We start from the raw sequence: 13387 nt of genomic DNA, 5'->3' as shown, positions 1-13387 counted from the left end.
TCACATCATCAGCTCTCTTCTGCAGTGGTGGAACAGAGGAGTTCACAGTTTGAGCTGTGTGATCAAAAGGCCAGTCCACAGCACACTAGTTATATATTCTTTTGGGAGGGATATGCTTGATATTTTTTAAACTTTATCATATCTAATTTCAATCTATTAACATACAATGTACTATTGGTTTCAGAGGTAGAGATCTGTGACTTATCAGTCTTATACAATACCTAGTGCTCATTACATCATGTGCCCTCCTTAATGTCCATCACCCAGTTACCCCATCCCCCCACTCCCTCCCTTACGGTGACGCTCAGTTTTTCTATGCTTAAGAGTCTCTTATGGTTTGTTTTCCTCTCTGATTTCATCTTGTTTTATTTATTCCTCTCTTCCCCTGTGATCTTCTGTTTTGTTACTTAAAATCCACATGAGTGAGATCATATAATTGTCTTTCTCTGATTGTCTTATTTCACTTAGAATAACATCCTCTAGTTCAATCCACATCATTACAAAATGGAAAGATTTCACTTTTTATTGCTGAGTAGTATTCCATTGTATAGAGATACCACATCTTCTTCATCCATTCATCTGGGGTCTTTCCATAATTTGGATATTGTGGACATTGGTGCTATAAACATTAGTTTAGTTAGTTTCCTAAACTCGAAGTTCTGCTCCATCATCTGTAAAAAAAAAAAAAAAAAAAAAAAAAAAGTCACTCATACGATTATTCCAGTACTCAGAGTAGGGTAGGTGCTCAAAAAAGTTAGCTAATAATATTAATAAAGGAAGGAAAACTATATTTCACTTGGAAGAACAATTAAAAGAAAGAGGAGAAATGTCCTTGGAGAAGCTGGCATTAATGAAGTGTCTACCTTTTAAGCTCTTTATTTAATATATTATTAAGATCCAAATGCTTTAATGGTGAAGAGATGAATAAAGATGAATAACACAGTCTGTGAGGTCCTGGAAAGATATGAGGCCAAATAATCATTACTTAAATATCACTTGTTGCTTTTTTAGGTTTTCCAGATCTCCACTGGAGCCCGTATCAGCACCTAATATATGGAGAATCCAAAAAATGTGACTGAATTCATTCTTTTGGGCATTACAGAGAACCCAGAGCTGCGGAAAATGCTCTCTGCTGTGTTTCTAATCATGTATGTGTCCACGGTTTTGGGAAACCTAGTAATTGTGGTAACTGTGATCACAAGTCAGAGTCTGAGATCACCTATGTATTTTTTCCTTACTTTCTTATCCCTTTTGGATGTTACCTACTCTTCTGTCATTGCCCCCAAGATGATTGTGGACTCCCTCTCCAAGAGCACTGTCATCTCCTTAGAAGGTTGCATGGCGCAGCTCTTTGCAGAGCATTTCTTTGGTGGTGTGGGGATCATCCTTCTCATCGTGATGGCCTATGACCGCTACGTGGCCATCTGTAAGCCCCTGCGCTACTCGACCATCATGAGCCCTCGGATGTGCTGCCTGCTGCTGGGAGGGGCCTGGGTGGGGGGATTTATCCATGCAGCAATACAGCTTCTCTTCATGTATCAAATACCCTTCTGTGGCCCCAATGTCATTGATCATTTTATATGCGATTTGTTTCCCTTGTTGAAACTGGCCTGCATGGACACCCACACCCTGGGTCTCCTAGTCATCCTCAACAGTGGGGTGATGTGTATGACCATCTTCCTTATTCTCATTGCCTCCTACGTGGTCATCCTCTGCTCTCTGAAGTCTTGCAGCTCTGAAGGGCGGCGCAAAGCCTTCTCCACCTGTGGCTCCCACCTCACCGTGGTTGTCTTGTTCTTTGTGCCATGCATTTTCCTGTACGTGCGGCCTGTGGCCACCTACCCCATTGACAAGGCAATGGCTGTATCTGATTCCATCATCACACCCATGTTAAATCCCTTGATCTACACCCTGAGGAATTCAGAGGTGAAAAATGCCATGAGGAAACTGGGGAAACAAAGGAGTTTTGTTGGCAAGCGATGGTCATGCTAAGACATCATGTTTCCCATTAAGGGAGATTCTTTCTGAAAGGTGAGAGAAATAAGCTATTCATCACCACTACAGCATAGAGAGTTTTGAAAAATATAAACCTGGTTGGGGCCCCTCGGTGGCTCAGTCAGTTAAATACCTGCCTTTTGCTCAGGTCATGATCCCAGGGTCCTTGCTCAGTGATTCTCCCTCTCCTTTTCCCTCTGGAGAGAAGGGTTCGTGCTTGTTCTCATTCTCTCTCTCATATATATAAGTAGAATCTTTTAAAAGTGTATATCTGTTTGGGGCACCTAAGTGACACAGTCTGTTAAGCATCTGACTCTTGATTTAGGTTCAGATCACAATCTCAGTGTCCTGGGATTAAGACCCTCATCAGGCTTCAGGCTCAGGGGAGAGACTGCTTGAGAGTCTCTCACCTTCTGCTTCTGCCCCTCCTCCTTTCACCCTTGCATATTATCTCTCTCTCTCTTTCAAATAAATAAATAAGTCTTTAAAAATATGTATACCTGCTTTGTGATTTAGGATTTAAGGATTATGGACTTGTTAAAGGATCATAATACTCTACTGCTTTATACACTTCCTTGGCTTCCCATTGCCTTTGGAAAAATCTGGACTTTGTGGTAAAATTCCCTGATTGATCTTTCTACTGCCTCTAAGTCTCCCACCCCATCTGGCGCACCTCACTTACTCCCTTACTGTGCATCAGCAGGTGTTGGCTATTTTCATCTGCCCCCAGAGCTCTTTGCGACTTTCTCACCTCAGTGCTTTTGCTTCTCTCTTTCTGAAAGCAAGTCCCATCTTCTTCAATTGGTTGCTTCCTCATAACCTATAGTCTTGGAAAAGAAATTAACTGGCCTTACCTCAGAGAGCTTCCCCCATGATTCTTTTAAAGACTTTTTCACTCTTTACAAAGTTCCCTATGTCAAGATCGTCTTTATTTTCTTTATAAAAATAATTAAAAGTATGATTACTTTTGCATAATCATTTAAGTTTTGCTCCTTGCCTTCTCTCTAATATACCAGACATCCTGACAGATAGACTTTTGTCTTATTTATGCTTGGCATCTGTTAGGTTTCCATAAAGATCTGTTGAATGATTATAGAATGCAAGAGACTTTTCTCCCTAAAAAACTAGCCTAATTCGGATGGTGAGATGAAAAAAGGAGACGATCAAAAAATATCAAAAATAAACAAGCAGGAAAGATGCTATATTTTGTCCAATGTTTTTTTGTTTTTGTTGTTTTGCATCAATTGAGAGGATCATGTGGTTCTTGTCTTTTCTTTTATCAATGTGATGTATCACACTGACTGATTTGCAGATGTTGAACCACCCTTGCAGCCCAGGAATAAATCCCACTTGGTCTTGGAGAATAATCCTTTTAATGTACTGTTGGAACCTATGGCTAGTATTTTTGTGAGCGTTTTGACATTCATGCTCCAAAGGCATGAATGAAGCAAAAGCAAAAATGAACTATTGTTACTTCATCAACATAACAAGCTTTTGCACAACAAAGAAAATAGTCAATTGGGATCCCTGGGTGGCGCAGTGGTTTGGCGCCTGCCTTTGGCCCAGGGCGCGATCCTGGAGACCCAGGATCGAATCCCACATCAGGCTCCCGGTGCATGGAGCCTGCTTCTCCCTCTGCCTGTGTCTTTGCCTCTCTCTCTCTCTCTCTGTGTGTGACTATCATAAATAATAAAAAAAAAGAAAATAGTCTAATAAAACTAAAAGGCAATCTGCAGAATGGGAGAAGATATTTGTAAATGACAAATAAAGGGCTAGTATCCAAGATGTATAAAGAACTTTCAAAAGCAACACCCAAAAAACAAACAATCATGATAAGAAATGGTCAGAAGACATGAACAGACATTTCTCCAAAGAAGGCATACAAATGGCCAACAGATATATGAAAAATGTTCAATGTCACTTGGCATCAGGGAAATACAAATCAAAACCACAATGAGATACCATCTCCTATCAATCAGAACGACTAAAATTAATGTCAGGAAACAACAAATGTTGGCAAGGATACAGAGAAAGGAGAATTCTCTCAAAGTGTTGGTGGGAATGAAAGCTCGTGCAACCACTCTGGAAAGCACTACCGAGGTTCCTCCAGAAGTTAAAAATAGAGCTATCTGGTGACCTAGCAACTGCACTAATATTTACCCCAAAGGAAAAATGTAGTGATCCAAAGGAGTGCCTGTAACCCAATGTTTATAGCAATAATGTCCACAATAGCCAAACTGTGGAAAGAGTCAGACGTCCACCCACAGATGAATGAATAAAGAAGATCTGATTTTATATATATATAAAACCATATATAACTATAAAATATATATTATAATATATAAAACCATATATATTATTTATATATATAAATATAATGGAATATTACTCAGGTATCAGAAAAAATGAAATATAATTTACATTGATGTGGATAGAACTGGAGGATATTATACTGAATGAAATAAGTTAATCAGAGAAAGACAATTATCATATGGTTTCACTCATATGAGGAATATAGAACTAGCACAGAGGATCACAGGGGAAGGAAGAGAAAACAGAATGGGAAGAAATCAGAGAGGGAGGCAAACCACGAGAGACTCTTACCTATAAGAAAGAAACTGAAGGTTACTGGAGAGGAAGTGGATGGGAAGATGGGATAATTGGATGACAGGAATTAAGAAGGGCATGTGATATGATGAGCACTAGGTTTTATAGGTAACTGATGGATTACTGAATTCTACATCTGAAAATAATGCACAGTTTCTGGGCTAATTAAATTTAAATAAAACAAACAAACAGAAGAGACAGAGTGAAAATGAGAATGGAATCAGTAGAAATAGAGGGCTCTGGTTATTTTATGGAGGGTACCTCATAATATGCAGACAGAGAAGGATTCTATCAGCAGTTAACATTTCAGCTTATTTTAAATTCTTTTGAGATTTTTGGAGGAAAAGTGCTAAAACATATCAATCAATATGTTTAATGATGATGAGCACCAATAAATAACAAAAATGATCAGGTTTGGAAACAGCCATGTGAGGATTAGTGAGGTGAAAATTCTAGAAAAAGAGACTAATGCAGAACTACTGTGATTTTTTTCAAGGAACCATGAAAGACCAGGAGCATAATGGTCCAGATTGAGAGTGGCAAGAAGCAAGAAATACACACCTGTGTACCTCAGATTATGTAGTGCCGAGACCACTAAATCTCCCTGAAGCTGCAAAGAACATAAATGTTGTTATTATCTTTTAAAAATGACCCAGACTCAAAAATTCTTCAGGAATGGTGACTGACTCTCACTTTTGTACTATAGAAGAGTTAGGGAATAGGATTGAAAAGTACTTGATAAGGAGCAAAGAACTAATGTTATATTAGCTTTAGGTTTATGATTCTTACTCTCTTTTTAAAAAGATTTTATTTAAAAAAATAAAAAATAAAATAAAAGATTTTATTTATTCATGAGAGAAACAAAGAGAGAGGCAGAGCCATAGCCAGATGGAGAGGCAGGCTCCCCGTGGGGAATCTGATGTGGACTCAAACCCAGGATCCAAGCATCATGACCCAAGTCAAAGGCAGATGCTCAACCACTGAGCCACCCAGGTACCCCGATTCTATTAATGAGAGCTTTTTATGACTGTGGCATCCTATAATTGAGGGTCAACTACCAGTTTGTTCGCATCTCTTCATAGATGATTAAATTAGTCTCAGTAAACAGCATGCCTCCATTGATCTTAAATACATTTTAGCAGATAAGGCCTGGAAATATTTTACATATTCTGCTTTCCAACACAATCCATAGTTTGCTGATTACTGCTACCAGAATTTTCTAATAATCTTATTATATTGTTTTAAAAAAGACTAATTCCAGGAGGCTAACATGGGATTTGACAATATTTTTCTGAATTATAATTAAAGCACAGGAAGCTAAAAGTAAATGAGTTTAACGTGAAAAAGGGTATGTTCCAGAAACTTAAAGAAAATGTCACAGTTAATTCTAAGAGAGATCCATTAAATTCAGGAATAAGGCCACCTTTTAAAACTGCCATTATTATATAATTTATTGAGTTTTAATGCCCAGTTCTTAACCTCATATACTTATTTGAATCAGGAAGATAATAAAAATTGAATAAAGCCAAACTATGGAAAAACATTTAAGAACAATTTTAAGACCTTTGCTCCCCGTAGAAAAGGAGCAAATCTTGACCGCTTTAAAAGCCAGGACTAAACTCTGGTGTGTCGTTGCCTAATGAGGGGCACATATCCAAATTTGTCCCAAACTCAACTTTTCAAGAGAAATCAGGTATTCATACTTAATATGTATTTTAATGATTTGAATATACTGATGACCGATTACTCTTATAAAATCTTTTATGCTAAACAATAATCTTTGGATTAAACAAATTTACAGTTTTTCAGGTAAATTTGGTCTAGCAGCCTGTCACTTTGGAAATTTTGTATCAACCAATGAAATAAGAGGAAAAGGAAATATAGCAGTCAGAACCAAACACAAGTCATTGTTGGCTGATGTATTCATCTAGTTTGCCAAACCAAGACAATCAACTGAGAGATTACAGTGTTTATTAAAAGAGCTCACTCAAAAATCAGCATAATAATACTTCTAAATGTAAGTATAATAGACAAATATAAAACAAAATAAATCTCCTTCACAATAACAATAAAATTAAGAGATGCAACAGAAATGTGAACAGTCTTCATGAAGAACACTAAACCTCATCACAAAAGACATAAAGACATGTTAAAACTGAGTCAGGTGAATTACACAATTAGAGATGGAAGTAACTCACAATTTAAAGTTGTTAATTTTTCCCAATTAATTGACATACTGAGTGAATTTCTAAACAAAATCTCTGGAGGAGATTTGCATGGAAATGGAGAGAATTATTCTAAACTCCACATGGTTGAATATATAGAAGAAAAGACTCAAAGATTTTGGAGAGGATGAGGAGAAGAACCAAGTGCAAATATGTCATAAAGCTATAGTAATTTTTCAAATCGAGTATGCTCACAGAATAAACAAATATATTAAGAGGACAGAGTATCATGCAAAGAAATTCAACCGTATATATATCTGGTAATTTAATATAGGATTAGGTTGAAAGTATTAACATGAAAATAAATTATATTAAGAGAAATGACAATCAATTTGGGGAAAAAAGTTAAAACGTATATCAAAAACTCAATAAAAAGCATTCTCAACAGGAGTTGATGTGTATGGGAGACATTAAAAACAGGGGGAAAGGATGCAGAATAAGATAAAAATACATTTTAAATCGAGTTACAGCAGGAATGGGGACATGGGAGCTGGGATGCAGGGAAAGTGTACTCGTTTCTTTTATTCATAACTCATAATTATTTTTAATAATATAAAAACAAACCCGATTCAAACAAATGTAGTGTTTTAAATTTCTGGACATAATGCAGTCACTGAACTTCCCCTTTGCTGAAAGTAGCTAGATGCTGCACAAAGTACTGGGCACATCGTATTCAGTTTTGGATAACTGGCAACACACTCCTGGGACCCCTTACAAAAAGGAGACAGATCAGGTGAGTGCTAGGACAGACTCAGGCTGACCAAGAGACCTCCAACCCCTTGTAGAGGTGAGGAGAACGGCAAAAGGCTCCCCTCACCCTTGACATCACAAAATGGTTTTCTAAGAGCTCTCTTGGATCTTGAATGAATTAATTTTCTCTTTTTTCCCCCTGAACACTCAAGGATTGATTTTCAGACTTCCTTTCCTTTCTCCTCTTCCAATACTTGGAGTGATTCCTTGTCCCCTTTCCTCATGACTACTTCCTCATGTCAATCCCCACCCAATTCACTTTGAAGTATTCCCCATTGGCAGATACGGTTTAATTATACTAATTTGTTCATGAAAATGTATCTTTTCTGTGAGTGCAAACAAATATTTCTCTAATGTCCTCATTTGTTACCTGATAAATGTCCTCTTTGGGACTTAAATAACTAGTCCAGCACCACCTCCTATATAAGAATACTAAGCATCTTTGGTGAGACATGATAATATTGGCAGAAACTTCTCACATACTTATGAAATTCATTGTATTCTTTTCTCATTAGCTTATATCAATTAAAGTAATACTTCCTGGTGCCAATTTGATGGGAATTATAAACTTAGGTACTGAAAGAGTATCACATGACAGTGCTTGATTATAGATTATGATGTGGTGGTGGTGGTGGCAGGTGTGTATTATACATATCAGTTGGGTGATCTTCAAAGGTGAAAATATGTATTTTAAAACATTCTCATATAAAAACAAAAGACCATAATTGAAAAGCACTAAAAGGGTCTTTCCAATCCTGGGTTCACCCAAAGAATCTGGATTTTAATTTTTTGGACGCTAAGGACACACCACCTGTCAATGAAAAAAGTACTTTTTCCTAACACCTGAAAAAACATGGCAGTCAAGGAAGTTAACCTAGACTAATTCAATGATATAAAGATCCTAGGAAACTTTATTTTTTCCCTGTGTGCTCATATACCTGGAATTAATTCTCAAAATATAAGAAAAGTTGCCACTTATCTTTCCTGTTTCTTGCTCTTCAACATGCGTTGTTCTTTAGCCTCCTTCTCCAATTTAGCCTCCCTTCTGTTTATTTCCTTCTTCATATTTCTGCTGCCAACCCCCGCACCCCGCCTCTTCCCTCTCCCTCGTGAAGAGTAATGGGAAGGACCTTGCCTATGGCAGCTGACTGGCTGATACCACCAATCACAGTCAAGTATCAGACTTTCCTTCTTTCAACACTCACAGAACTTTGAGAAGTTCTCCAGACACAGTAGAGGTTTTCAATGAGATATCAAGCTTTTCTTGGAAGTTGAAGATCCCTCCGTGTGGATTCCCCAGTGAGGCAAAGTCAGGCACAGATTCCAGAGCAGAATTCTCTTAGAAAGCCATCTCCAAATCCCAGGTCGTCAAGACAGTCACCTACACTCTCTAAGTTCCAGGTCCATATGGGTTAGCTCTTATGACCACATTCATAAAAATAGACTACAATTTAAATAAAGAATTGGTGTGTGTTCACACACACAATCATTCTGTCACTAATTAGTACATTTTTTTTTCTGAAGACAAATTGGTCCAGGAAACTAAATTATCATGTGAATATGACCAGATGTCAATACCACTCAACTAAGGGCCAGGATTAGTTGCTCAAAATGGTTTTCAACTATATAAATAACCTTATTCTAAGCAATCCGTTCAGAATAAGGAGTCTACATATTTATTAATATGAAAATAAATATAAAAAATAGTATGGTTAAAATTACTTAATTGGATTTCATCCCAAAAGGAATATTTTATCTTTTCTGTTCATGAAGCAAAACCAAGGTGTTAAGGAAGTATACATTAGAATCTCTGAATATCACGTATCAACATAAATCATACTTTACTACACCATAACATTTTCATGGCATTTTTCACTTCTGCATTCCTCAGTGTATAGATCAGAGGGTTGAGCAAGGGTGCCCCAATGGTATAAAACACAGCCACCACCTTGTCTACTGGAAATGTGGTTGCTGGGCGTGTATATATGAATATACATGGGCCAAAAAATAGGACAACCACAATAAAATGGGAGGTGCAGGTCGAAAGGGATTTTCGCCTCCCTTCTGCACTGTAGTTTCTCAGAGAGTACAAGATGATAACATAGGAGATAAGCAGAATTATGAAACTCACCGTGCATATGGCTCCACTGTTAGAAACAACTAGCAAATTTATTACATAAGTGTCCATGCAAGCAAGTTTCAGCAAGGGCTGCAAGTCACAGAAATAGTGATCAATCACATTGGGACCACAGAAAGGCAATCTCAAAGCCAGGAAAATTTGTGCTGAAGAGTGGATACAGGATCCCACCCAACCCAGAATCACCAGCACACTGCAGACATGCCTGTTCATGATGGTTGTGTATCGCAAGGGCTTACAAATGGCTACATAGCGATCAAAAGCCATGAGGATCAGCACGAAGATTTCCATGCATCCAAAGAAGTGGGCTGAAAAGACTTGAGTCATGCACTCATTGTAGGAAATGGTCTTCCTCTGAGAAATGGCATCCACAATCAATCTGGGGGCAGTGGTTGTAGAGAGGCAAGCATCAGTAAAAGACAGGTAAAACAGGAAGAAGTACATGGGACTCCCAAGGGTCCTGCTTCTTTTAATAGTCACTACAATGAGAAAGTTTCCCAACAGTGTGGCAAGGTAAAGCATCAAGAAGACCCCAAATACTGCTTTCTGTTTTCTTGGATCCTGTGTCAAGCCAAACAGAATGAATTCATTCACAGTGCTATTCATCACCATTTTGTTGGTTGCAGGTAAGGTGACCTTGATAAGACCCTAAGCTGCAAAGCGAAGAAGAAGTCACATTATGGAGAGATCAGTAGGTTGAACTCTGTTTTCCTCATCTGCTCCATGTTACTCCAACTTCCTTTAATTTCCTATGAATCTTTGTAAATCTGCAGAAGTACATGCCTTTCCAAGATCAATCTATTGATTCAGAAACTAACCCAATTGGATCAAAGCCTTTGCATTTGGAGAATAAAAAGTCAATATCCTTCAAAATTTTTGAATTCTACAAAGATTGAAAATGGCAGAAATTGTACTTTCCTGGGCAAATGAATTAGCTGCCTTAACATTTAGCCTTAATCTGAAAAATTGAAATCTGTCTACACTAGAGATTTCATGTGGCAAAGTCATAGTGGAAAAACATGGAAAAGCAAGTTTTCCTTCCAGCCAAAGCCATGAAAACCAGGATATGAAATTGGAATATATTTCTGTGGTCAAATATAAAATTTGGAGACATACAAATTTAGCCCAACTGGAATTTGAGCCTATCTATAATAAAGTGCCCACCTCCTAAGAAGTGAGAGTTGCACTGAAAACATTCATCTTTGTATCTGTTGCACTGAGAAACAGTGGAAAGCATACAAGTACATCCGTTGTGGCCCCAACAAAACAAATCAGTGGTGGCTTCAGATCTGTCACTTCCTCTCTCACAGAAGGACCAGAATTGCTCACTCTCAGTTGTTTCCCTGGGAGTGGATGAAGGGGGGTGTGTAGCAAAATTACACACCTCTCGTCGGCTTTAATAGGATCATTTTGTCATTGACCTTATGCTTTTGTTGTTATTGTTAAGATTTATTATTTTTAGAATAGTGTTAGATTCATATCAAAACTGAGAGAAAGGCACAAAGAGTCCCCATATAGCTCTGCCCCCACAAAATATCACCCCTGCCATTATCAACACTTCTGCCAGGATGGCACACTTGTCACAACTGATGAGCCAACCATAACCCACCACCAGCAACCAGAGGCAGAGTTAACCTTAGGTCCACTCTTCCTGTGGTACAATCTACGGATTTAAATAAATGCTAAGGACATGCATTCATCATTATAATATCATACAGAGCATTTTCACTACCCTAAGGCAGAATCATTTAGATTCCCAGAATATAGAAAATAATAATTCTTTTCACATAGTGTCTAATATTCATTAAATTCTGAATAAAACCTCTTACATCATTTTGTTGGGAAAAATAGCAGATTGAATGAGATACCCATATGAATTTGCACTGTGAGAATTATTAGTTCATACATACCACAAAATCAAGCTGGTATTTCACAAAGATCAGTATTACAAATGGCCAATCCCAGTATTCATTAAGTGGACACTCCATGTTTCTAAACAGAAAGAAAGGACACAATTTCGGATATTCTCTCTTGTCCTCATCCTCTATCCTCTACTTCTTTTTATTGCTTTGCTATATCTTGAAAAGGACAGTCTAAAAATATGATGAATCTTGAAAATGATAAAATGGTTACTATGGCTTTCTAAGGCATTAGCTGAAATACTCACCATGAGTTTGAAAGCCCTCAAACACTGCCATAACCTTGCCGACCACTTTCCTCTCCCGCTTCTGGGCATGTGTGTTCCAACCACACCTGATATTACTATCCTTCATAAATATACCCACATACCATCTCATTCACTAAATTTTCAGGATTTCTTAGTGACAAAGACCTTCCTCTCACTGTGCACACAGTACCCAGTTCAGATGCCATCTTCTCCGAAAACCTTCTTGCTAACGACTTTCCAATGGTAAAAACTGTGTGTGTGTGTGTGTGTGTCTGTGTGTCTGTGTGTAGTGAATCAATCCTTAATTATAGCCTTCTTCATTTTTGTTTTAATATCTTTGTTCATTTGATTTTATGTTCCATAAAGCAAGCTCATTTTGTTCTATTTGGGTAATTCAGGATAGGATGGCAGGCAATTTACTGGAGATCAGTCAAAAAGAAACCAGTACCAGAACGCTAGCCTTTGTGCTCCATGGCAACCTCTCCTTCTTGGACACTCCACTCACTACTGCCATGAGAAGCATCAGACACCAGCCACTCGAGTAGAGCCAGCATAAAGCCAGAAACCATACATACGTAAGGAACAAAACCATGGACACATCCAGTACATGTCCTGACTAGCAAATAGATGGAAAATCCTGATGAGTCAGAAAAAAAAAAAAAAAAGAGAGAGAGACCAGCATTTATATTTATACTTAAATGTAAATACACAGTGCAAGGCTGAGCAAAGAATTTTGCAAGGGACAAAGGAGCACTTCATCCTAGGATTTCACTAGAGTTTTCTTCTCATTCCTCCACTCTGGAGAACATCTCTCACTCCAACACCAGAAAGAAAATGTAATTCTTAGGTATCAGTGGGTTTGGGCAGCCAACATTACAGTCATTAATATCAGAGCAAGGAGTATCATAGTGCCATAGAATCGTGGTAACAACACTTTCTATGAATACTGATTGCCATGGTCAGTATACAGCCTTTCCTTTTCCTGACCTTAAGCTTTGCAAGTAAGAAATCCACCTGTGTAGGATACTATTCCTCTACACCCTTCAATGTACCCCTCATTCGATAAGAATTGGTCCTGAGACAGTGCTGCATCAAGGACAGTGAAAGGCAGAAACCCTGACATATCAGAATCTTCTCATTACTGAGAGAAATAAGCTTCCTGGCACGTCATGCTTCTCAAAGATTGAAAGAATTACATAATGGCAACTATCAGAAACTTCAGTACTGAATGGGAATCAAGAGAATGAATGTAGTGTACTAAAAAAAAAAAAAAAAAAAAAAAGTAAATTACTTGGGTTTTTAAACTTACCCTATTTCTTGTACAGAAGGAGATGAGATCCAATAGAGAGCCCATAGTTTTTTCTCTTGCAAATCTGATTTATCTTGAAGATGAATCATATGCAGTGTGTTTGAAACATGTAATCTGTACTTCGAATACTTCTACTCAGCTTTCCACTGCAGGATCTATGTGGAGAGAAGATACACCACAGGTAGCCAATCTTTCCT

General features: G+C 37.8%; 2 protein-coding genes and 1 long non-coding RNA gene across 3 annotated transcripts; 1 reads left to right on the top strand and 2 right to left on the bottom strand.

Annotated features, from left to right (window-relative positions):
- Nucleotides 1–509: 509 nt before the first annotated feature.
- LOC144292632 (uncharacterized) lies at nucleotides 510–13387 on the bottom strand. Its single transcript, XR_013360006.1, has 3 exons — nucleotides 13191–13387; nucleotides 11625–11706; nucleotides 510–671 (listed from the first exon to the last, which is right to left on the bottom strand). It is a non-coding gene; the product is annotated as an uncharacterized LOC144292632 (long non-coding RNA).
- On the top strand, nucleotides 1054–1992 carry LOC144293117 (olfactory receptor 4C6-like). The gene has a single exon (XM_077864262.1). The coding sequence runs from the start codon at nucleotides 1054–1056 to the stop codon at nucleotides 1990–1992; it is 939 nt and encodes a 312-aa protein (XP_077720388.1).
- LOC144293271 (olfactory receptor 4C11-like) lies at nucleotides 9369–10326 on the bottom strand. The gene has a single exon (XM_077864358.1). It carries the CDS (start codon nucleotides 10324–10326, stop codon nucleotides 9412–9414), a length of 915 nt encoding a protein of 304 aa, XP_077720484.1. The 3' UTR covers nucleotides 9369–9411.

Source organism: Canis aureus, chromosome 21 (assembly GCF_053574225.1).
Source record: "Canis aureus isolate CA01 chromosome 21, VMU_Caureus_v.1.0, whole genome shotgun sequence".
NCBI classification, from domain to species: Eukaryota; Metazoa; Chordata; class Mammalia; order Carnivora; family Canidae; genus Canis; species Canis aureus.
Note: the sequence above shows the minus strand (reverse complement) of the source record. Positions and strands in the feature narration are given on the sequence as shown.